The 23417-nt window shown below is 35.5% G+C and overlaps 1 protein-coding gene across 1 annotated transcript in view; it reads left to right on the forward strand.

The window, feature by feature from the left end:
- Positions 1-23417, forward strand: part of Cbp80 (Nuclear cap-binding protein subunit 1) — a 462862-nt gene that overhangs the window by 9422 nt on the left and 430023 nt on the right. Inside the window, exons 2-3 of the mRNA XM_090406510.1 lie at positions 2521-2612; positions 16633-16736. Coding sequence (XP_090262636.1) covers positions 2521-2612; positions 16633-16736 — 196 coding nt within the window. The remainder of the gene's footprint in view (positions 1-2520; positions 2613-16632; positions 16737-23417) is intronic.

Consider the following 23417-nt stretch of genomic DNA (forward strand, 5'->3'; position numbering starts at 1 on the left):
GCGATGTGATGTATGGTCCTGTTTTTCCTGGTTTGGCCTTGGAGTTCTGTTTGTTGTGCCACGAACACTGAATTCGAGGGGTATCTGAACATTCTGAACAGTGCAATGCTTCTTTGTAGTGTTTTTAGGGAACTGACCATTGTCTCTTTCAGCAAGACAGTGCACCATGTTATAAGACTGTTACTGTAACTCCATGTTTTGTGGATGAATGTCACCACACTTGACTAGCCTCCACAGAGCTCTGATCTCAATCCTATTGAACATCTATGGGATGAAATGGAACGTCAGGTGAGATCGAGGTACATCTGCCCCAAAACAATCCAGAAGCTCATTACATGCTTACAGAAAGAACGATCCAAAATTCTCATCGATCACTATCTTACGTTTGTGGTAATTATGCCCCATAGGTTTGCTTCAGTCATTGCAGCAAAAGGAGGGTCCTACATTTTATTCAAGTGGGCTCCATGGCTGTTTGCTCCTCACACTATGGTGTCCATTGACTTGTTTTCAAGCAGTGAGTGTTTGTGTACACACACATACAGTCAAACTGTTGTAAGAGCATGGAAATAACAAGATCACATCTGTAATGATTTTAATTTATGCTTATTCCCATATAATTGCTCACTTTTATGACAGCATGCTACACAGATATACCATACAAATTTTGGTAACTAAACATTCTTAATTGCTTGGGTAGTTCTTGGAATAGACAAAAATGAAAGTAGTGATTTGGCTTTTATGAACATCAGATTACCGGCCAGTTTATAACCTAATCTTGTACTGGGACCATATCCCCCCCCCACTTTATCCAAACACTGTAATAAGTGTAAAATCATTAAAAAACAAATCCTTCTGTTGAAAAATGTCTACTAAAAGAAGGTGTACCTCAGTTTGTAAAAAAGTCAGAATTATTCGTGAGCTAGGACATGGTGTGAAAAATGTTGAAATGTGTAAAATGTTTTCTTTGTCCTTTTGAACAGTATTGACATTGTGGAAGAATAAAGATGCTTACATATCGGCACTGGAAAATAACATAACTGTGGAAAAAAAAAAAAAATTAGAAAGTGAGCTTACAAACGTTGTGAGGTATTGCTTCAGTGGTTCACTACATAATAAAGTGCTGGATTCTCAAATAGACAGTCCGATATTGAAGGCTCAAGAGGAAAAATGTACTAAACAATTTGAATGTACCAATTTTATACGTAATAATGGTTGCCTGGATTGATTTAAAAACTGAAATAATATCATTATGATGGTTTTTAAAAAGATCAACTGACATGTTTATTATTAATTTAATTTATTTTATTTTTTTATGTGGTTGTCACCAATGAAAGGTAATAAACTGTGGCACATTTGTGCCTTGAATGGACAAAGGATTTTTTTTTGTAATTTATTTATTTATTTTTATGTAGTTCGGAAGCCCTGCTCTAGAGATCAAACATTGAACTTTTTCAAGTCACTTCAGACCTCCAGTAAGTAGGGACGGTGGTCTTGTATCAAGCGATGAAATTTGTCTTCCACCTAAAGACAATCACAATCATCCTGGCAGGATTTGAACCCACAGTCTGTTGGTTGGAGAGTGGGTACACTACCCACTCAGTCAACCAGGCCACAAATTAGTATTGATTTTAATTACAGAGAAATAAAATGTTTTAGTATTAAGTCGGATTTTAAAATTATGGACAAATAAAGTGTTTAATATTAAGTGTATTGTAGTTTATATAAGCATATTCATACAAATAATATCTAGGTATGTAATTATGTTTTTTTTTTCTTTAATATTTTTGTTTTTTTTTTAAATTTTTTTATCAAGTCATTAAGAATTATAAAATAAATCTCAGTAAATAGATTTATAAAATAAATCTACCTCCTAAAATAATTTAGGAGTAGATTTCACTGATATAGTGAGTAATAGTTATAATGAAATATTGTTGGTCCTGTGTTGTTTGTTATAACGAAGTTCGACTGTATATATATATATATATAATATTATTTTTTATTTTATTATTTTTACATAATCCTGGAACTTCACTCTTGAGACTAAACATTGAGCTTTTACAAGCCACCTCAGGCATCCAATAATAATAATAATAATAAGAAGATAAGCAATGATCTCACACCAGGTGATGAAATTCATCTCTCACCAAAAATACAACCATAAACACCCATGCCTGTGAGGATTCTTTAGAGATTTTTTTTGAGGATTGCAGAGCAAGTGTACTAACCACTGGACCACCAAGGCCATCAGCTAATCTTTGAATAATCTACTGAATTCTGGTGGCATGTTCAACTTAACTCTGTCTATAATATTGTGTGTTTATGTCTTAGTATTATACTTCAATTTAAACATTCTATTCTGATCAATCTGTTTTTGACTTTCAGATATCGTAGTTGGTGAAAGAGTGAGAGTGGGGTGTACCAATGCACAGTGTCTTTAATATGAAATCCATTTCTGATGCATAATATTTACACATTTTAATGCATTTATATTAACACATTAAATTTATTTCCTTTATATAGATGGCCGAAGTAGGAAAAGAAGGCGAATGAGTGCAGAACCAAAAGAGATTGAAGATCGTCTGGAATCCTTGATTATGCGAGTGGGTGAAAAGGTAGGGCTTTATAAATATATGCAAGGAGAGTTTAAACATTAAAGCTTCATCATCATCATCAAATTCCTGCCATGTACCCCCAAGAGGTGTACAGGATATGATAGTACTACATGAAAAAAATTACATCATTAGTAACTTCCTATCTACAATTTTCCACCAAATCAGTCTGTTACTTGTCAAGACTCCAACGTTTTCAGATCTTATATTTCTATCGTCAAAGGCACTTTGTACCGTATCAATCCACCTATATCTTGGTCTTCCTTTGGGTTGTTTTGCTGCCAACCTGGCAGAGAACATTTATTTTGATAATCTTTCTTCGCCCATTCTGTTTAAGTGACCATACCACCTGAGATTAGCTCTGCTAACGCATTCCTGGATACTGACAATGTCAAGTTCTTTCCTAATATCCTTGTTTTTAATATGATATTGCCATTGATGCCATCTGTTCACACCTATAATCTTTCTCAGAACTCTCATATCTGCAATCTCTAGTCTTTGGTAAAGTGTTTTACTTCTGACCCAGCTCTCAGATCCACAAGTTAAAACTGGTTGAACACTGTCTTGGTCTTGTATACAGCTAATGTAGTGTTCCGACTAATTTCTCTCTTATTCCATATGAATTTATTCAATTGACTTCCCACCATACCAGCTTTGCTGATTCTGCTGTCTATTTCTATATTTAATTTACCATCTTCAGTAAAAATCGTGCCTAAGTAGCTGAAATGTTTTACTTGTTCCACAGGTTCTCCATTCACAACATAGTTGATATTTTCAAGTTATATTCCCATTCTCTTTCTCGACTATTTGTCGTAAAGTGAAGATCTGATCCTGACGGCCTCTATTTGGCCTGAGTCTAGCTTGTTCTTCACCAAGCTTTTCTTCCACAATTCTTCTCAACCGTTTCTCAAGTATACTTTCATATATCTTACCAGGAACACTCAGTAGGGAAATACCTCTGTAATTCTCACATTTAGTTTTATTTCCCTTTTTATATATGGGTACTATTGAGAGCTCTACTCCAATCATCGGGAATTCGTCCCTCCGTCCAGGCTTTCTGAACTATGCAGTGCATTCACTGTAAGACTCTTATACCACCATACTTCTGGATTTCTGGTCGACTATCATCTACTCTGCCTATCCACATTTCAAGCCTTTGATGGCTTTTTCTACTTCAAGTATGGATATGTATTCCTGACTGCATGCCTGGTCAGTGTTTTTTACCACTGTGCTGTCAACACTGCTTGTTTCATTTAGCAGTTTTTCAAAGTAATTACTCAATACTTCAAGGATATCTTTTTCTCCCGTTTTCATGTCACCTTTATCATCTCTAACTCCTTTTACACTCCTACCTCCATTTCTAAGCTTCTTCAACAACCTTCAGAATATTTTCCCACCTTCTTGATATTTATTTTCTATATCCTTGCCAAAGTCCTCCCATGATTTTTGTTTAGCTAGTTTTACACAGTGTTCTTGCATTTGTCTCTGTATTCTCTAAGAGCACAAGCTGACTTATTTGACAGGAACTTTTGATATGCTTCTTTTCCTTCACTGCCTCTTTAACTTCCTGTGTCCACCAGAGAGTTCTGACTTTTTTTATCCTTGCAGACAACCTTACCACATGCCTCTCTGGCAGAATCAATTAATGTTTTTTTCAGAGTTTGCCACTGAATCTCCAAGGTTTGATTCCTGTTCTCAAACTCTTTCATTTTTTCTTCAATAATCTTTGTGTGTATTTTAGTCTACAGTTCACATCTGAGAGCTGCTCAACTTTTATTCGCTTTAAAACTTTCTTACATGTTATTCTTTTCGATATGAAATCCAATTTTATCCTGCTCAAGACTAAATAATGATCAATTCCAATTTCAAATCATCTGTACACTCTGGTGTCCTGCACCAGGGAGAAAACATCACTATCAACAATAACATAGTCAATGAGACTTTTCTTATTCCTTGCCCCTTCTCTCCATTTGAATTTGTGCACATTTTTATGTTGGAACATGGTGTTAGTAATAACCAGTCCGTGTCTTGAGCAGAAATCCATCAGGCATTTGCCATTATTATTAGCTTTGCTCTTTTCTCCAAATTTTCCCAAAATATTTTTGTATGTCTCACAAGCATTTCTTACTTTGTTATTTAGATCACCAACAAGGACCAACTTTTCCTTTTTCGTTGTGTCAGTTGCTTTTTCTAAAGCCTCAAAAAATTTCTCCATTTCTACCTTAGTAGAACCTTCTATGGGACCATAGCCACAAATAAGTCTCATTGTCCAGTTTCCCATTCTTATATTTGCCCACATTACTCTACTTAAGACTGACTGCCATTCAAGGAGATTAGGCTCGTATTTTGTGTTGAATACTATGGCTACTCCTTTTCCTTGATTGTCATTGTCTGAATATAACATTTTGTATTTATTGCTCAGAAAGATCTCACCAGTTTTTGTCTTTTTTGTTGAGTTGGGGTTTGTTTTCAGATTTGTTCCAGTAGCTGACTTTTCGCTGTTCGCCCTGGTTCCCTGGCGAAAACAATGGGGCCTTGTTTAACTGGGCGACGCCCCCCAGCAGGCATGAAATTTTGTCATGTTGTACCACCATTTTTTATTTTGGTTTAACCAATAAGAATACAATTTGGTCGGCTAAATCCCAAATTGTCAGCCCAATCCTTGTTTGTTCAGTATCCAAGTAGATACTCAACAGGGTGCACACTAGAAGGTGAGGATTGGACATTAGGTCAGAATCCCTGGTTAGTCAGTTCTCCGCATTCCTTTAAAGGCTATGTGGAGGTCTTCTCTCAGTTTCAAGAGACATTAATTGGCATTCAAATGTGCTTCTAGATAGCTGAATTTTGTTTTTGCCAAAAATTTTTACTGGTAGTTTTTAAATCATTTCTGCTGATAAGATCATCGATATAAGAATATTCAAAAATCCTCAAATATATGGTCTCTAGTCTTTGATTACCTACTTTATTTGTAACCCACCTCTCAGATCTGTATGTTAAATTTTTTTTTTTGTATTGTTTATTCTATTATCTCGTTTCATATTTAGTTTATCGGCACTAAATATATCTGAATACATTAATCTCTCACTTATATGACCATAACAGGAAATCACTTTGCCTGTCAGGTAATTGGAGTATCTTGTCAGTTAACACACAAATTTATTCAAGAGTTGATTATAGTTAAAGGAATAGGTCTTTGAATGGAAGAAAATTTCAAGATCACTGTAGTTGAAATATTTTTTGTACTATTTTTTATTTTGCAGGTTTAAAATCAACAATACAGTTTGTGTTTTACTGCATTTTTCTAGTTTATCCGATTATTGATGATTTTTAGATCAAATTTGTTATAAATTATCCAGTTTGGTTAATGAGTCGAGGACTTGTAATGGATATGTTTAAGAGGATAACATATACATTAGATGATTATAGGGAGCCCCTAGAGACTAGACAAGATTTCGTATAGCACAATTTGTTGTAGTGAATTGAGGGGGGGGTGGCAGACTGATCCACCTACCTGACTCTTCAGCAAATGAAAGGAAATAGTAGAAAACAGAACACGGAGTGGTGGAAAATTTTACATTGGCAACAGAACACAAAAGATTTCAGAACCCATGCATGAAACATAAAACAACAGCAATGAAAAAGTGTAGTTTCAAACAATGTGTGACACATATAAGAAAGAAGAGAATTAAAAGAGTATTAAATGATAAAAATCCAGAATTAATATTCAAATTTAAAAATGTTATGTTAGCTGAAATTAATGATAGACATTGTCTGTCTAGTTAGAAAGCTGGATTGTTCTTGCCAGCTGTGCCAATCACCCCCCCCCTTTTTTTTTTCTTTCTTTCTTTTTTTTTTTTTAATCAGAGGTGACCAATTATTGACTGCCTAAGTTTTCAGGCTATTTTTGATTTAATGGTACTGGCAGCACGTAATTAGATAACAAAGATTTCTAGATTTTCCTTTTTAAAAATTTATTCGCTTCTAGTTCGCTTTTTTTCTGATTTTCTGCAGTTATACTTGTTCATGTTATCATTTTGTGTGATTTATGTATGATCTCTATCAATCCTTTGTGGCCTTAATCAGTGTAAGATTTTCCTCCAATTTCCTGTTTTTTTTTTTTCTTCTTCATTTTGTTTATAATAAATTTAGTTTAATCCTTTATCCAAGCATAAGCAAACAAAGTTTGCGCCTGAAGTATCTTCAGGACTGAGGCAACTCATGATAAAGGTGGACCAAGCTCTCATCACTCCTTGTCTTAGTATCTCCCATGATGCAAAGCACATCTCCTTGCAGACATGTATAATGCTATGCATTAAGGGAAGGGCCACTATCCAGACCGGTTTCGACCTTTATTGAATGTTCAAGTACAGGTAAAACTCCAAAAACTCGGCATTGTTCCCCTCAGTAAAGTATGCCCACCGTTTGTAGGTCTCTGCTTGGCATTTTGCCAAGAATAGTCGATTCATGCTGAAAGGGACAAAGAAATGAAGGATGTACGAATTGGTCGCCAACATGCGAAATCACGTGCTTTCTTGTCTGTCGCTTTTTTGCATTATTTTTTATTATTAATTTGTATGATGGATTCAGTACAGTCAACAAGTTCTGTTGTTAAACGTTTCAGTAGCTCTTGCAAAAGAATATTGAATAATGTGCTGACATTCTGTGAAAAAGAATCGTTAAAAGGCAGTCTCCTTGTTCTCCTTTCTCAAGTCATAAAACGTTCAAGTGCAATTGCAGGCGTATCGGGGTCGACTGTTAAAAGAATTCGTAGGGAATCAAAAGGTGAAGGTAAGCCAAAATTTAAATCTCCTAAAAAAAAGTGCCAGAGAAAGAAAAATCATCGAAACCGTAGCTTTGAATGATTTTGATGTAGTTTTGATGTTTGACTCTTTTCTCGACCACGAATTTTACGTGGTCGAGAAAAGAGTGCCAACTGTTCCGAAATTTATTCCTGTGCTTAAAGAAAAAATTAATTTTCCTTGCAAAAGAGAAACTTTAAGGAAAATACTTCATGAAATCGGATTTTGTTTTAATGCTATTGCTATATTAATGCTATTGAGTATGTTTGGGCAGAAGTGAAAAGTTTCATTCGCCATCACAACATAACTGGGGATATTGACATGTTGAAACTTTTTAAGCTTTCAGAACAGGCGATTGAAAGTATTACAGTTCAAAACTGGGGAAAATATTGCTCTCATGTCACATCATTGGAAAATATGTATTGGGACAGAGACGGAATTATCGAAGAATTATGTGAATAATTTGGTGATCAGTTTAAGTGATGCCGATTTGGACACCAATTCAGATGACTATGAAGATTAAAAGGATTTGATAATGGTATTTTTTCCAACATTTTTTTGCATGGGTTTGTTAAAAGAGTCACAACAAGTCATAAATAATTAATCGGTTTAGGACATTAAAGTGTCTCAGTTCTCTCAACTGTAAGTTTAGAATATCTAAGTTCATTTGAAAAAATTTCTGTTTTTCTGTATAATTATTTTTATTTTATAGAAAACTTTCTTAGAAATAAATTTCGTTAAATTTTTGTTTTGTGCTATACTTTTTCTTAATATTGTTAATACTCAACATACAATTTTTCAACTGTTATACAAACAAAATAGTTACACTTTAAAAACTACAATGTTCATAAAAGAAGAGCTAAATTTTCTGACCTGTAATCATAAACAAATTCATCCCAGAAGACGGATTGATTACCCTATTATCGGAATGGATTCTCCATTTTCTGACATGCGCAGAAGTGTCGAAAGATCTCAAATCGGTGGGCGAACTATAACAGGCTCACCCTGCAACTGAGAGCTCTCAGCGTTGGCTCTACCCCGTGTTAGGCTCATATTCCACCACTGAGCAGAGCCGCTCATTTGGTCATATGTCATCTGAGGGGTAACAGCAACAGCCGTGCCTCAGTAACTTTATGGGCAACAGTATTGCCATTCATAACCCCCCCCCCCACACACACCCAGGACCTGGGTGACAGCAACAGCCAAGCCTCAGCTCAGTTAAAACTTCATGGGCTACAGCATTGCCATTCATCACCCAAGCTTCCAACCAGTTTCGACCTTTACTGAGGTCTCGTCAGTGGGAGCCAGACCCAGAGGTGGTGATACTAAGGTGGAAGCAATGAGAAGTCATATTTCCCTATACGAGTTTGCCAAAAGGTGTCTCACCTTATTATTAAATTACTCTGGATTTAGAGAAAGATGTTGGAAGTTTTTTTCCCACTTGGTTAGACTATAATAAATTTCCTCTGACCTCTATACCAGTCAGAGGAAAGACCAAAACTTCTGTAGTATTTGGTGATTCCTATTACTACAGAAGCTAAGTCTTCCTAGGTGATTGATGAATTTCATTGCCATCTAGTGTAATACCACCAATTTGATTATTGGAAGCTTGTGGTTTCCAAAACCCATGTTTGGATATTAGAGCAAAGATGCAGTTTATTGTTTCCTCATATTTTATGGCATGCAATGTGAGTGATGTTTCAGAGTTATCTCAGACATGAAGAGACCCAACATTTCTTCTTATAAAGACTAGATAGTATTCTGCACCAAACCTAATGCCAGTGCGTTGGGATACTTATAGTTCAGCTAGTAAATATTCTTGCTGCAACTGTTCTGCTGCTGTGCCTGGAGAGAGAGTCCATTTATGGTATGTGGTATACACTATCAAGGCCAGAATTTGTAGAGATGTTTGAAATTCTGTAGTAGTTGATTCAGCAGATAATTCATTACTGTACATTCCATGTCTTATCCAATTTCATCTCAGCTGAAGGGTAGAAATGAAAAGTCAAGAAAAGAGAAATAGATGGAAAAAGACAAACCTCCAAAACCTTCCAGATTCACTTTGCAAGTGTGGTTCAATGATCATTTCCATCTCCAAACTGCCAAACCATATCAAATTTGCTTACTAGATAATTCAAATTTCATCTTCTTGAATCTCTTCTTAGCTCAGTGTTCCAAGTCACACGCTCTCTCATATGTGGCATTTGTGCATGTTTGCATGATATGCCATTTCAGAGACTTCCCACTTTTTTGGAAGGAAGTGGGAATTTTTTTCTCATCTTTTTGATCTAAATATTCACTTCATTCTATGAAATTTGTTTGTTGTCTCTAATGCACTTCTTATTCCATTAACCATTCTGAATTTTCATTTCCTTTCTTAAAATGGCGATTTTTTTCCACTTGCTACTTTTGCGACAGCATGGAGATTTTAATGTTCACAACTGCAACTGACTTTACTTTTACAGTTGCACTGATCCAGCAGGTAGAGAGAGATGGTGAGCTAAACCATTTGCTGTTACCACTTAACTCAGACAAATTGTTCATATGATTACTTGACAGCCTCTTTTACTATTTATACCACTCTTACTATTTATTACTACTGAGAAAGAATAGTCATTCTTCTTAATATAACATGGATGTTCTTCAGACTATTATCTATTATCAGACTATTATCACTCTTCACATATTGTTTGGCCTTCTTAAGAATGCTAAGTAGGAGAGTCTTCCTGTTTTTTATTCTGTGTTTCCTTGGTTTAATCACTGTTTTCAGTCTTCCATTTGATGACACCATAGTATAAGGAACAAATAGCCATGGCACCCACCTTAATAAGATGCAGGACCTTCTTTCCTTTCGCTGCGATGATTACAGCAATCCTATGGGGCGTGTATTCCACAAGCATAAAAGCGACAGTATGCACATATAAAATACAAAAGTTCCTCATCATCATCATCAAATTCCTGACATGTACCCTCAAGGGGTGTACAGGATATGATAGTACTACATGAAAAATTTACATCATTAATAACTTCCTATCTACAATTTTCCTCCAAATCAGTCTGTTACTTGTCAAGACTCCAATATTATTATTATTATCAGATCTTATATTTCAATCGTTTAAGGCACATTGTAGTATATCAATCCACCTATATCTTGGTCTTCCTCTGGGTTGTTTTCCTGCCAACCTGGCAGAGAACATTTGTTTTGCTAATCTTTCCTCTCCCATTCTGTTTAAGTGACCACACCACCTGAGATTAGCTAATGCATTCCTGGATGCTGACAATGTCAAGTTCTTTCCTAATATCCTCATTTTTAATATGATATTGCCATTGATGCCATCTGTTCACGCCTCTAATCTTTCTCAGGACTCTCATATCTGTGGTCTCTAGTCTTTGGTCAAGTGTTTTAGTTCTGACCCAGCTCTCAGATCCATAAGTTAAAACTGGTTTGAACACTGTCTTGTATACTGCTAATTTAGTGTTCCGACTAATTTCTCTCTCATTCCATATCAATTTATTCAATTGACTTCCTAGCATACCAGCTTTGTAGATTCTGTTGTCTATTTACATTTTTATTGGATTAAATTTTGATGTTGTTGAAGCTTAGCATGTTGTTCCCCTTATACACTGCTTCAAAAGAAGTTTTACCATCTTCAGTAAAAATCGTGCCTAAGTAGACTAAATGTTTTAATTGTTCCACAGGTTCCCCATTCACAACGCAATTGACATTTCAACAATTCTACCTATTTTCATTGTCTTTTTCTTTTTAATGCTGACCTTCATACCATATCTATTACAACAGTTATTCAATTTAGTCAGGGAATCTCGCAAACTTCTAGCGGATTTATTTAGAAGTATAACATCGTCCGCATGAAGCAAAGAGGTGACATTAACATCTCCAATTCTGATATCATGTTTAATACCACTTTCCTTCATAATGTGATCCATATAGATAATGAATAACAGAGGGGATAATGTACATCCTTGTCTCACACCAGATTTAACATTAAACCATCTTATTGTACTTCCTTCAATTCTAACTGCCGATTTACAACTCAAATACAGACTAAGTATTGCTTGATATAATGCCCCATTGATGCCATATAACTGTAATGTATTGAATAGCTTCTCTCTTGGCACCTTGTCATATGCCTTTTCCAGATCGACTAAACTTAAATACAGATCTTTGTTATATTCCCATGCTTTCTCAACTATTTGTCATAAAGTGAAGATTGGATCCTGACAGCCTCTATTTGGCCTTAATCCAGCTTGTTCTTCACCAAGATTTTCTTCCACAATTCTTCTCAACTGTTTCTGAAGTATGCTTCCATAGATCTTGCCAGGAACACTCAGTAGGGAAATAACTCTGTAATTCTCACAGTCAGTTTTATTTCCCTTTTTATATATGGGTACTATAAGAGCTCTACTCCAATCATCGGGAATTCGTCCCTCTCTCCAGGCTTTCTGAACTTTCTGTAAGGCTTTTATACCACCATACTTCAGCATTTCTGGTCGAATATCATCTACTCCTGCTGCCTTTCCACATTTCAAGCCTTTGAAGGCTTTTTCTACTTCAAATATGGATATGTATTCCTGACTGAATGCATGTATTTTCTATGTTCTTGCCCAAGTCCTTCCATGACTTTTGTTTAGCTAGTTTTACACAGTGTTTAGCTTTCCTACATTTGTCTCTGTATTCTCTAAGAGCACAAGCTGACTTATTTGCCAGGAACTTTTGATATGCTTTCTTCTTTTCCTTCACTGCCTCTTTAACTTCCTGTGTTCACCATGGAGTTCTGATTTTTCTATCCTTGCAGACAACCTCACCACATGCCTCTCTGGCTGAATCAATCGGGTTTTCTTCAAGGCTTGCTGCTGAATCTGCAAGGTTTGGTTCCTGTTCTCACACTCTTTCATTTTTTCTTCAATAATGTTTGTGTATTTTAGTCTACAGTTCACATCTGAGAGCTGCTCAACTTTTATTCGCTTTAAAACTTTCTTACATGTTATTCTTTTCAATACGAAATTCAATTTTACCCATCACTGCATCTGGCAATATGGCCAGCCCATCTTCACTTAACCTGTTTAATGTATTTTTTAATCAATATCCATGACACCTGTTTGAGATCTTATCCAGATATTTGTCTTCCTATCTCTTAATGTTATTTTTAGCATACTTCTTTCCATACGATGTTATGTTGTTCTCAGCTTTTTGTTTAGGGCTTCTGTTAAAGTCCATGTTTCTCCTCCATATGTTAGGACAGGAAGTATGCACTGTTCGAAAGCTTTCCTTTTTCAACTCATAGGGATGTCACTTCTGAATATGTCTCTCATTTTCCCATAAGCCATCCATCCAAGGTGAATTCTTCGTTCAATCTCTTTTCTTTGTTACTCCGCAAAGGATAACAATTGGCCCAAATATACATATGAAGTAACTTGTTCTATTTCATGGTTTTCAACTTTGATAGTTTTATGGTTTATGTATTTATTCATCGTTATTTTTGTGTTTTCTCTATTTATTTTTAATCCAATTTCTTTGGAGGCTTCGTTTAGTTGATTTAGCCTTTCGTCCAGATCTTCAAGATTATCTGCTATCAGGACAATATCATCTGCAAATTTCAGATGATGCAGCCTTTCTCCATTTATGTTTATTCCTTTTGTTTCCCAATCGCTTCTAAAGACTTCCTCTAGTGCAGCCATAAATAATTTGGGAGATATGGTGTCTCCTTGCCGGATGCCTTTTTTGTATTGGGAACTTTTCACTGTTTTTACATAATTTAATTACAGAAGTTGCATTATTGTAAATATGTTTTAGTGTTTCAATATATGGTTTCTCAGTTCCCTGGGTTTCAAGTGCTTTTAGTGTTGCAGACGTTTTAACTGAATCAAATGCTTTTTCATGGTTTATATAGGCCAGACATAAGGGTTTATTATATTCAATTGATTTTTCAATGAGCTGCCTTAATGTGTGAATATGGTCCAAAGTATTGTAATTCTTTCTAAATCCAGCTTGTTCACAGGATTGCATTCCCTCTAGTTTAGATTTTATTCTATTATTTATAATTTTTGTGAAAACTTTATATATGGTGGGGAGTAGGCACATAGGTCTGTAGTTTTTAATTCTTCCTTATTGCCCTTTTTAAAAATTAATATTAGAAGTGAATTGTTCCAATTTTTCAGAATTTTTCTCTGTTTTAGGCATTTATTAAAGAGTTTAGTCAGCTGTTTGATGACAGTTCTTCCTCCCAGTTTTAAGAAGTCTACCATAATTCCATCTTCTCCTGGGGCCTTTCCATTCTTCATTTCCACTTCACCTTGTAAGATCTCAGGGGCATCATGTTCTTCCTCACTTGAGTTATCCATAGATGATTTTTGGCTGTTCCAGTCTTTGTCTTCATAGAGTTCAGTATAAAATTCCTGAATTCTTTTGATTATTGCATCTCTATTTTTTATAAGTTCACCATTTTTTCCTCTTACAGCAACTATTTCCTTTGTTCTAACTAATAATGTTCGTCTTAGGACCTTCATATTACTATTGTTTTCTATTGTTTCTTTAATTTTCCTAATATTATACGATCTAAGTTCATGTTTCATCCTTTTACGTATAGTTTTAGAAATTTCTGCATATTCTATTTATTGGTGTCATTCAAATCTCTTTTTATATCTCTTTTCTTCATCAGATCTAAAGTTTCCTGTCTTAGTTTTTCCTCTCCTTGGTGCATTTTTACACCTCCTATTTCTAGTGCACAATTCAATATAGATTTTGTTAATATTTCATTAGCATCATCGATGGTAGTAGTTGTGTTTAACTTTTTTTAATTCATTTTTGAGTGATTCTCTATAACAGCTTTTATTGTGGTAGAGGTTTTGTAGCTCTACTCCAGTCATCTGTAATTCTTATCTCTGTCCATGCTTTCTGAACTATGCAGTGCAGCCACTGCAAGACTTTTTTACCTCTATACTTGAGCATTTCTGGTCAAATATCATCTACTCCAGCTGCCTTTCCACATTTCAGGATTTTGATGGCTTTTTCTACTTCAAGTATGGACATGTATTCCTGATTACATGCCTGTTGAGTGATTTTTTAATACCGTGCTGTTATCACTGCTTGTTTCATTTAGCAATTTTTTGAAGTAATTACTCCATACATCAAGGATATCTTTTTCACCAATTTTCATGTCACCTTTATCATCTCTGATTCCTTTTCCAGCACTTTTCTCCATTTCTGAGCTTTTTCAACAGCTTTCGGAATAGCTTGTCACCTTCTTGATATTATTTTCTGTGTTCTTACCATGACTTTTGTTTAGTTAGTTTTACAGTGTTTAGCTTTCTTACATTTGTCTCTGTATTCTCTAAGACCACAAGCTAACTTATTTGCTAGATATGCTTTCTTCTTTTCCTTCATTGCCTCTTTAACTTCCTGTGGTTCACCATGGAGTTCTGATTTTTCTATCCTTGCAGGCAACCTCATTGACAACATCATATTGATTGATTCAGCCTGTCTGGCTGAATCAATCAATGTTTTCTTCAGGATTTGCCACTGAATGTCCAAAGTTTGGTTTCTGTTCACAAACTCTTTAATATTTTCTTGAATAATGTTTGTGTATTTTAGTCGATAGTTCACATCTGCTTAACTTTTATCTGCTTTAAAACATTCCTATATGTTCTTCTTTTCAATATGAAATTCAATTTTATCGTGCTCAGGACTAAATGGTGATCACTTTTAATTTTAAATCCAGTGTACACTGAGCGTTCTGCACCAGTGAGAAAACATCACTATCAACAATAACATAGTCAATGAGACTTTTCTTATTCCTTGCCTCTTCTATCCATGTGAATTTGCGCACATTTTTATGTTGGAATATTGTGTTAGTAATAACCAGTCCGTGTCCTGAACAGAAACCCAACAGGTATTTGCCATTATTATTAGCTTTGCTTTTTTCTCCGAATTTTCCCAAAATATTTTTGTATGTCTGATAATCATTTGGACTGCTATTTAGATCTTCAACAAGGACCAACTTTTCCTTTTTCATTGTGTCAGTTGCTTTCTCTTAAGCCACAAAAAAATTCCTCCATTTCTACCTTAGTAGAACCTTCTGTGGGACCATAGGCACAAATAAGTCTCATTTTGCAGTTCCCCATTCTGACATTTGCCCATATCACTACTTGATATCGCCTACCATTCAAGGTTTATTCTTGCATTTAGTTTCATCTTTTTTGTTTCAGTCACCTGTATTACACTGATCTGGTACTTATTCAATTCATCTGCTGGTTCCATTTCTTTGCTATTGATGCTTCATATGTTGATAGTACTCATTTTGAACTCTTGTGAGGTTGAGTTGGGATGTGTTTCATGGAAATGCCAAGGGCGATCACATGAATTTCTCCAGACTTTGCAATAGCTTGTGCCTAAGAATAATTAAACTAGATTTGCTGTAGATTGAGTGTTATTATGTATGTTGGTAGCTGTTGAATGCTTGATTAACCTTATTTTTTTTATGAAGCAATTGATTGTTGTTGACCTTCTCTATTGTTTTTGAGATGGGATGATATTTTTATGGTTTACTTTCGAATGAGCTATATTATAAGTTTGTTTTTAGTTTCATGTAATTCTTTGTATGAAGAGCCCACGTAGCTCAGTCAGTATATAGACGAAGCTCTTTGGTCCAAAAGACCTGGGTTCAGTTCCCATCCGTAATGTGAGGAACTTTTATCTGGTCTCTTTCGACTACAGGTGAGTTAGCCGGTCTCATATGGAGATAGAGATTTTTCCCCTCCTGGAAACCTGGGTTTTTCGTCCTTCAGAACAGGCAAACGGCCAGTAGAACACATGCAATTTACAAACAAGAATACTTAGAGGCATAGGGGTAACTGCCTTATCCTTGCATTATGGTAAGGAAATCCAAGGATACTTGGAAGGCTGTGGATGCTTGAGTGCCTGTTAGAGCCACTGATGGATGGATGAATTCTTTGCATAAAGAGGGAATCACATGTATTGTCTGGAGTGGGTGGTAAGGTGGGCACTAACATTGAAGAATAATCAAGGTGAGAGGTTTGATAGGTATTGTATGTAGAATGGAGGAATCCCCTGCAATGAGTTTGACTCCATGTCATTATTAATATAATTCTAATAATAATAAAATAATAATTTTCTTTTATAATTTTAAATTTCTTTTAAAAAGATGTCTTTAGAAGTTTGAATCATATTGGATAATGTTTATTTTTAGAGCACATCCTCCCTTGAAAGTAACTTGGAAGGACTGGCATCAGTATTGGAAGCTGATCTTCACAGTAACAAAACAACAATTTTGAGGACACTATGTGATACTTGGTGATTATATGGTTTTTCATAATTAGTGATACTAGTTTCTGTATTAAGAATCAGTGGTAATTAGAAATAAATCTGTAATATTACAAAATACTTTTTATTCATGGCAGAAATAATTTTTATGGTTTTATTTCAACATGGCTATACTAACACAGCCCATCGGAAGTTCTGAATTTAAAAAACAAAACAAAACAAAAAAACCCCATTAAAACCAAAAATATATATTTTAAAAAAAAAGTATTAATAATCATATCCAGTATTGTATTATAATATCAATTTCACCAATTCAAAAATTAATATTTAATATAAAATATTGAAATATTTAATTTAAACAACACTTATTATTTTTGTATTATTATTATTATGCTTATAACTTAATATTCATTTTCAGAAAAACTGCATTTCTGTGATAGGAACTTGAGTCTCATTGAAATTGTAGAAAGAAAAGTTGTTTCAATTTGAGGTAGTTTTGCAAATGGAATTGAGAACAGTGTGGTTACATTATTTTTATGATCTGGAAATTTATAAGATCTGTGTGTAGCTTTGTGGACATGTTACATTATTCCATAATGCTAGGCAACCAGAAGAAAGTGTGTTACAGCGGCGGTGGCCAAATACTGGCTTGTGAGGCATATGCAGCTCATGAGGCTGTTTGCTGCAATCTCGTTTTATTGTATTTATCATAAAAGACGTGATACATGTATAATCATTTTATCAGGCATTTTTGATATTTAAAAAATTACAAAACTGATATTTACATCACATGAAAATCTTCCAAAAATTTGAGAGAGAGAGAGAAAGGGGGATGATCATTCTGATTCAGGTTAGGTCAGTGTAAAAGGAATGACAACTTTCTTTGAAAAGATGTTCACATTTAAAACTGCCTCTGTGTAGATGAGCTTCATCCCACAAGATACTGTATTTGGTATCAATACTGTGCCTATGCAGACTGGACTTTGGGTTTTGAGTATTCACGGTATTGATGTTATTTGGGTATTTCTGATCATTAATTCTTTTTTTCCACAGAATGGCCTGTTTATCTGAATTATGTTAAATTACATTTCACAAGGGATCTGATAAACACCAACTAAAGATAAAGGTGACAGTTTGTCTTTTGTGGATGGTAACAAATGAGCAAGTTTGTTAATAGGAAAATAAGTGGGATTAAGGTTAAACTTCAAAATTTTACCAGTAGGTTCAAAGATACCAGAAATATAAAGGATTGGAGATCTGTGGTCTAGCAAAGAAACCTTAGGTGTTGGAATGGAGGAGTTAATTATTTATTGGATGTGATGAGGATTGTAGCCATTTAATTCCATTAAAGATTTGAGAGTGAGAAGTTCTTGTTTTGCATTGCACGCCTCTTGTGGCGGAAGCCAATGGTTTCTGCCAGAAAGACATCAGTATGTTATCGTCTTTCTCATGGGATATCTGTTTCTAATCCTGATATCTCACCAGTTGTGTAAAGAGATGTGCTCAACTAATCCCTATTGTTTGTCATCTCTATGCTGTACTATGATCAGCTGGTGTCCACTCCACAGATTGGAAGCGAGACCACACACATTTGACTAAAAAAAAAAAAAAAACCTGAATTATAATGATATCAAGTTTCTTCTTAATATATTAATTTTTTTTATTCAAAACGTTATGGAAACAACTAATGCGTTATAGTAAAACCTTAGTTTAATATAAACCAAAATAATCACTTGACGTTTTCACCTTTATATCAAGGTCATCATCTGGATTATGCACTTATATACAAAGAAACAAGCTACATAACACAACTAGCCTGACCTCTGGCAGGCAAAAAAAAAAAAAAAAACCCTTACTACATCAAAGGTAGAGTCATGTTATTATTATTATCATCATCATCATGATGATCAAATTCCTGCCATGTACCCTCAAAGAGTGTACAGGATATGATAGTACTACATGAAAAATTTACATCATTACTAACTTCCTATCTACAATTTTCCTCCAAATCAGTCTGTTACTTGTCAAGACTCCAACATTACCAGATCTTATATTTCTATCGTCTAAGGCACTTTGTACCGTATCAATCCACCTATATCTTGGTCTTCCTCTGAGTCGTATTCCTGCCAACCTGTCAGAGAACACTTGTTTTGCTAATTTTTCCTCGCCCATTCTGTTTAAGTGACCATGCCACCTGAGATTAGCTCTGCTAATGCATTCCTGGATGCTGACAATGTCAAGTTCTTTCCTAATATTCTCGTTTTTAATATGATATAGCCATTGATGCCATCTGTTCATGCCTCTAATCTTTCTCAGGACTCTCATATCTGTGGTCTCTAGTCTTTGGTCAAGTGTTTTACATCTGACCCAGCTATCAGATCCATAAATTAAAACTGGTTTGAACACGTCTTGTATACAGCTAATTTAGTGTTCTGACTAATTTCTTTCTTATTCCATACGAATTTATTCAATTGACTTCCTACCATACCAGCTTTGTTGATTCTGTTGTCTATTTCCATATTTAATTTGTCATCTTCACTAAAAATCGTGCCTAAGTAGCTGAAATGTTTTACTTGTTCCACAGGTTCTCCATTCAAAACACAGTTGACATTTTCAATGATTCTGCCTATTTTCATTGTCTTTGTCTTTTTATTGCTGACCTTCATACCATATCTATTACAACAGTTATTCAATTTAGTCAGAGAATCTTGCAGACTTGTAGCAGATTTATTTTGAAGTATAACATCGTCCGAATAAAGCAAAGAACTGACATTAACATCTCCAATTTTGATATCATGTTTAATACCACTTTCCTTCATAATGTGATACATATAGATAATGAATAACAGAGGGGATAATGTACATCCTTGCCTCACACCAGATTTAAGATTAAACCATCTTCCTGTACTTCCTTCAATTCTAACTGCTGACTTACAACTCAAATAAAGACTAAGTATTGCTTGATATAATGCCCAGTTGACACCATATAACTGTAGCGTATTGAATAGCTTCTTTCTTGGCACCTTGTCATATGCCATTTCCAAATCGACAAAACTTAAATACAGATCTTTGTTATATTCCCATTATTTCTCCACTATTTGTCGTAAAGTGGAGATCTGATCCTGACAGCTCTATTTTACCTGAATCCAGCTTGTTCTTCACCAAGCTTTTCTTCTACAATTCTTCTCAATCATTTCTCAAGTATACTTGCATATATCTTACCAGGAACACTCAGTAAGGATATACCTCTGTAATTCTCACATTCAGTTTTATTTCCCTTTTTATATATGTGTACTATGAGAGCTCTACTCAAATCATCGGGAATTCGTCCCTCTGTCCATGCTTTCTGAACTATGCAGTGCATCCACTGTAAGACCACTATACTTCAGCATTTCTGGTCGAATATCATCTATTTTCTTGATCATAAATTAGTAAATAATAATATTTTTTGGTTTACCGATCAAGTGTTGATCAATTTTATTAACTGAACCAACTAGTTTCGCCACACTTATCTGTTGGCATCTTCAGGGCTTACATAGAGGTTTAAACAGGCTCACAATTATGCGTAACTGCAAACTGACAAGAATAACTGTAAAAAACTGACTAGAATAATTACAAATAAGATAGTATCGAACGTGAGTGAAACATGTATCATGTGTACAAGATCAGCTAGCTGTTGCTGAGGAACTTTCTGTAGTTTGTATTAAAACTAGTTGGTTCTGTTAATAAAATTGATCAACACTTGATTGGTAAACCAAAAAATATTATTATTTATCATCTACTCCTGCTGCCTTTCCACATTTCAAGCCTTTGATGGCTTTTTCTACTTCAAGTATGGATATGTATTCCTGACTGCATGCCTGGTCAGATTTTTATCACTGTGCTGTCTTCACTGCTTGTTTCATTTAGCAGTTTTTCAAAGTAATTACTCAATACTTCAAGGATATCTTTTTCTCCTGTTTTCATGTCACCTTTATCATCTCACTGCACTCTTTCCTCCATTCCTAAGCTTCTTCAATAACCTGCAGAATATCTTACCACCTTCTTGATATTTATTTTCTATATTCTTGCCAAAGTCCTCCCATGACTTTGTTTAGCTAGTTTTACCCACTGTTTAGCTTTTTTACATTTGTCTCTGTATTCTCTCAGAGCACAAGCTGACTTATTTGACAGGAACTTTTGATATGCTTTCTTCTTTTCCTTCACTGCCTCTTTAACTTCTTGTGTCCACCATGGAGTTCTAATTTTTCTATTCTTGCAGACAACTTCGCTACATGCCTCTCTAGCTGAATCAATCAGGGTTTTCTTCAAGGCTTGCCACTGAATCTCCAAGGTTTGGTTCCTGTTCTCAAACTCTTTAATTTTTCCTTCAATAATCTTTGTGTATTTTAGTCTACAGTTGACATCTGAGAGCTGCTCAACTTTTATTCGCTTTAAAACTTTTTTACATGTCATTCTTTTCAATAAGAAATTCAATTTTATCCTGCTCAAGACTAAATAGTGATCACTCCCAATTTCAAAACCTCTATACACTGGTGTCCTGCAGGGAGAAAACATCACTATCAACAATAACATAGTCAATGAGACTTTTCTTATTCCTAGCCTCTTCTCTCCATGTGAATTTGTGCACATTTTTATGTTGGAACATGGTGTTAGTAATAACCAGTCAATGTCCTGAGCAGAAATCCAACAGATATTTGCCATTATTATTAGCTTTGCTCTTTTTTCCAAATTTTCCCAAAACATTTTTGTTTGTCTGACAATCACTTCCTACTCTGCTATTTAGAACCCCAACAAGGACCAACTTTTCTTTCCAGTACATAAACCAGGTAAAGATCCACACCTGCCTGAAAGCTATCGACCCATCATCCTAATCTCAAACTTAAGCAAAATTGCCGAAAAAAGTATCCTCTCTAAACTCCAAGCCTCAGTAAATGAGTTGAATATCCTTCCCAAAGAACAATTTGGCTTTAGACAACATCACAGTACTACTCAACAAATTCATAGGATAATTGAGTACATCACCACTGGCTACAATTGGCACCAGCACACTGGAGCAGTCTTCCTTGACATAGCGAAAGCTTTTGACAAGATATGGCACTTGGGACTACTACACAAACTCATACCATCAAGAATCGTCCACCTAATTAAATCTTACCTCCATCACAGACGCATACAAGTCAAAATAAATGGTACAGTTTCAAGTCAGTGACAGATCTCTGCAGGAGTTCCCCAAGGTTCCCTACTGGCACCGATCTTATTCTCGATATATATGGCAGACATCCCACACAACCCAATGTCATCCATCTTAGCACTTTATGCGGATGGCACAGCTTTTCTTGCCAGATCTCTATGACCACATCTTGTCACTAAAAAACTGCAAGGAAACCTACTAAAACTAGAACAATAGTTCTCCAAATGGAGATTACAAGTGAATCCCCAAAAGAGTATAGCGATACTTTTCACCAGAAGATTGGCAACTCCCAAGGGGGAGCTTTATCTATTCAACACCAAAATTCCCTGGCAAACAGAAACAAAATATCTTGGGGCAATTCTAGACAAAAGATTAACGTTCAACGCACACATCAAAGCCTTATGCGTGAAAGCATCGAAAACCATTGCACAACTTTACCCTCTGATGAATAGAAAAAGCAAACTAAATACCAGAATCAAAGTACTCCTCTACCTGCTGACGATCCACCCCATAGTGACATATGCATCTCCAGCCTGGAGCCACACATCCAACACCAACATCCTCAGGCTACAGAGAGTGCAAAATAAGTGTTTCTGCATGCTATTGGATGCAACGTGGTTTGTAAGGAACGCCCAATTGCATAGAGATACAAACATCCCTTACATCTACTCCTTCCTACTAACTACAGCGGAAAAATTCTTCTCAAAGATCTCTGCACACCCCAACGATCTAGTTAAACAGGCAGCAAACTATGATGAAACTGACCTCTTCAAATTCAAGAGGCCAAAAGCCATCCTGAATACTTGCGACAATGACTAATCTCCGTGCCACCCCCCCCCCCCCCCCCCAGGGCGAGCTCACAGCTCATAAATCTTTCCTTCAATTCATCCTCCCTATCAGACAACGGGGAATAAAAGCATCTTGCTTCACCCTTCTGGCCAATGATGTTATGTTATGATATGTAACTTTTCCTTTTTCATTGTGTCAGTAGCTTTCTCTAGAGCCTCAAAAAATTCCGTCACATCTACCTTAGTAGAACCTTCTGTAGGACCATAGACACAAATAAGTCTCATTGTCCAGTTCTCCATTTTGATATTTGCCCAAATCACTCTACTTGACACTGCCTGCCATTCAAGAAGATTAGCCTCGTATGTTATGTGGAATACTATGGCTACTCCTTCTTTTCCTTGATTGTCATTGCCTGAATATAACATTTTGTATTTATTGCTCAGAACGATCTCACCAGTTTTTGTCTTTTTTGTTTCAGTCACCCCTATTATGTCGATCTGGTACTTATCTAATTCCTCAGCTAGCTCCATTTCTTTGCCATTCAGGCTTCCTATGTTGATAGTACCAATCTTTAACTCTGGTGATGTTGTGTTGAGGTGTGTTTTCAGATTCGTTCCAGTAGCTGACTTTTCGCTGTTCGCCCTGGTTCCCTGGCGAAAACAACGGGAGCCTTGTTTAACTGGGCGACATCTCAGCCATGAAGTTTTGTTATGTTGTACTATCATTTT

This window comes from Typopeltis vanoorti, chromosome 16, assembly GCF_054136105.1.
Source record: "Typopeltis vanoorti isolate ZY-2024b chromosome 16, IOZ_Tvanoo_1.0, whole genome shotgun sequence".
Taxonomy (NCBI): domain Eukaryota; kingdom Metazoa; phylum Arthropoda; class Arachnida; order Uropygi; family Thelyphonidae; genus Typopeltis; species Typopeltis vanoorti.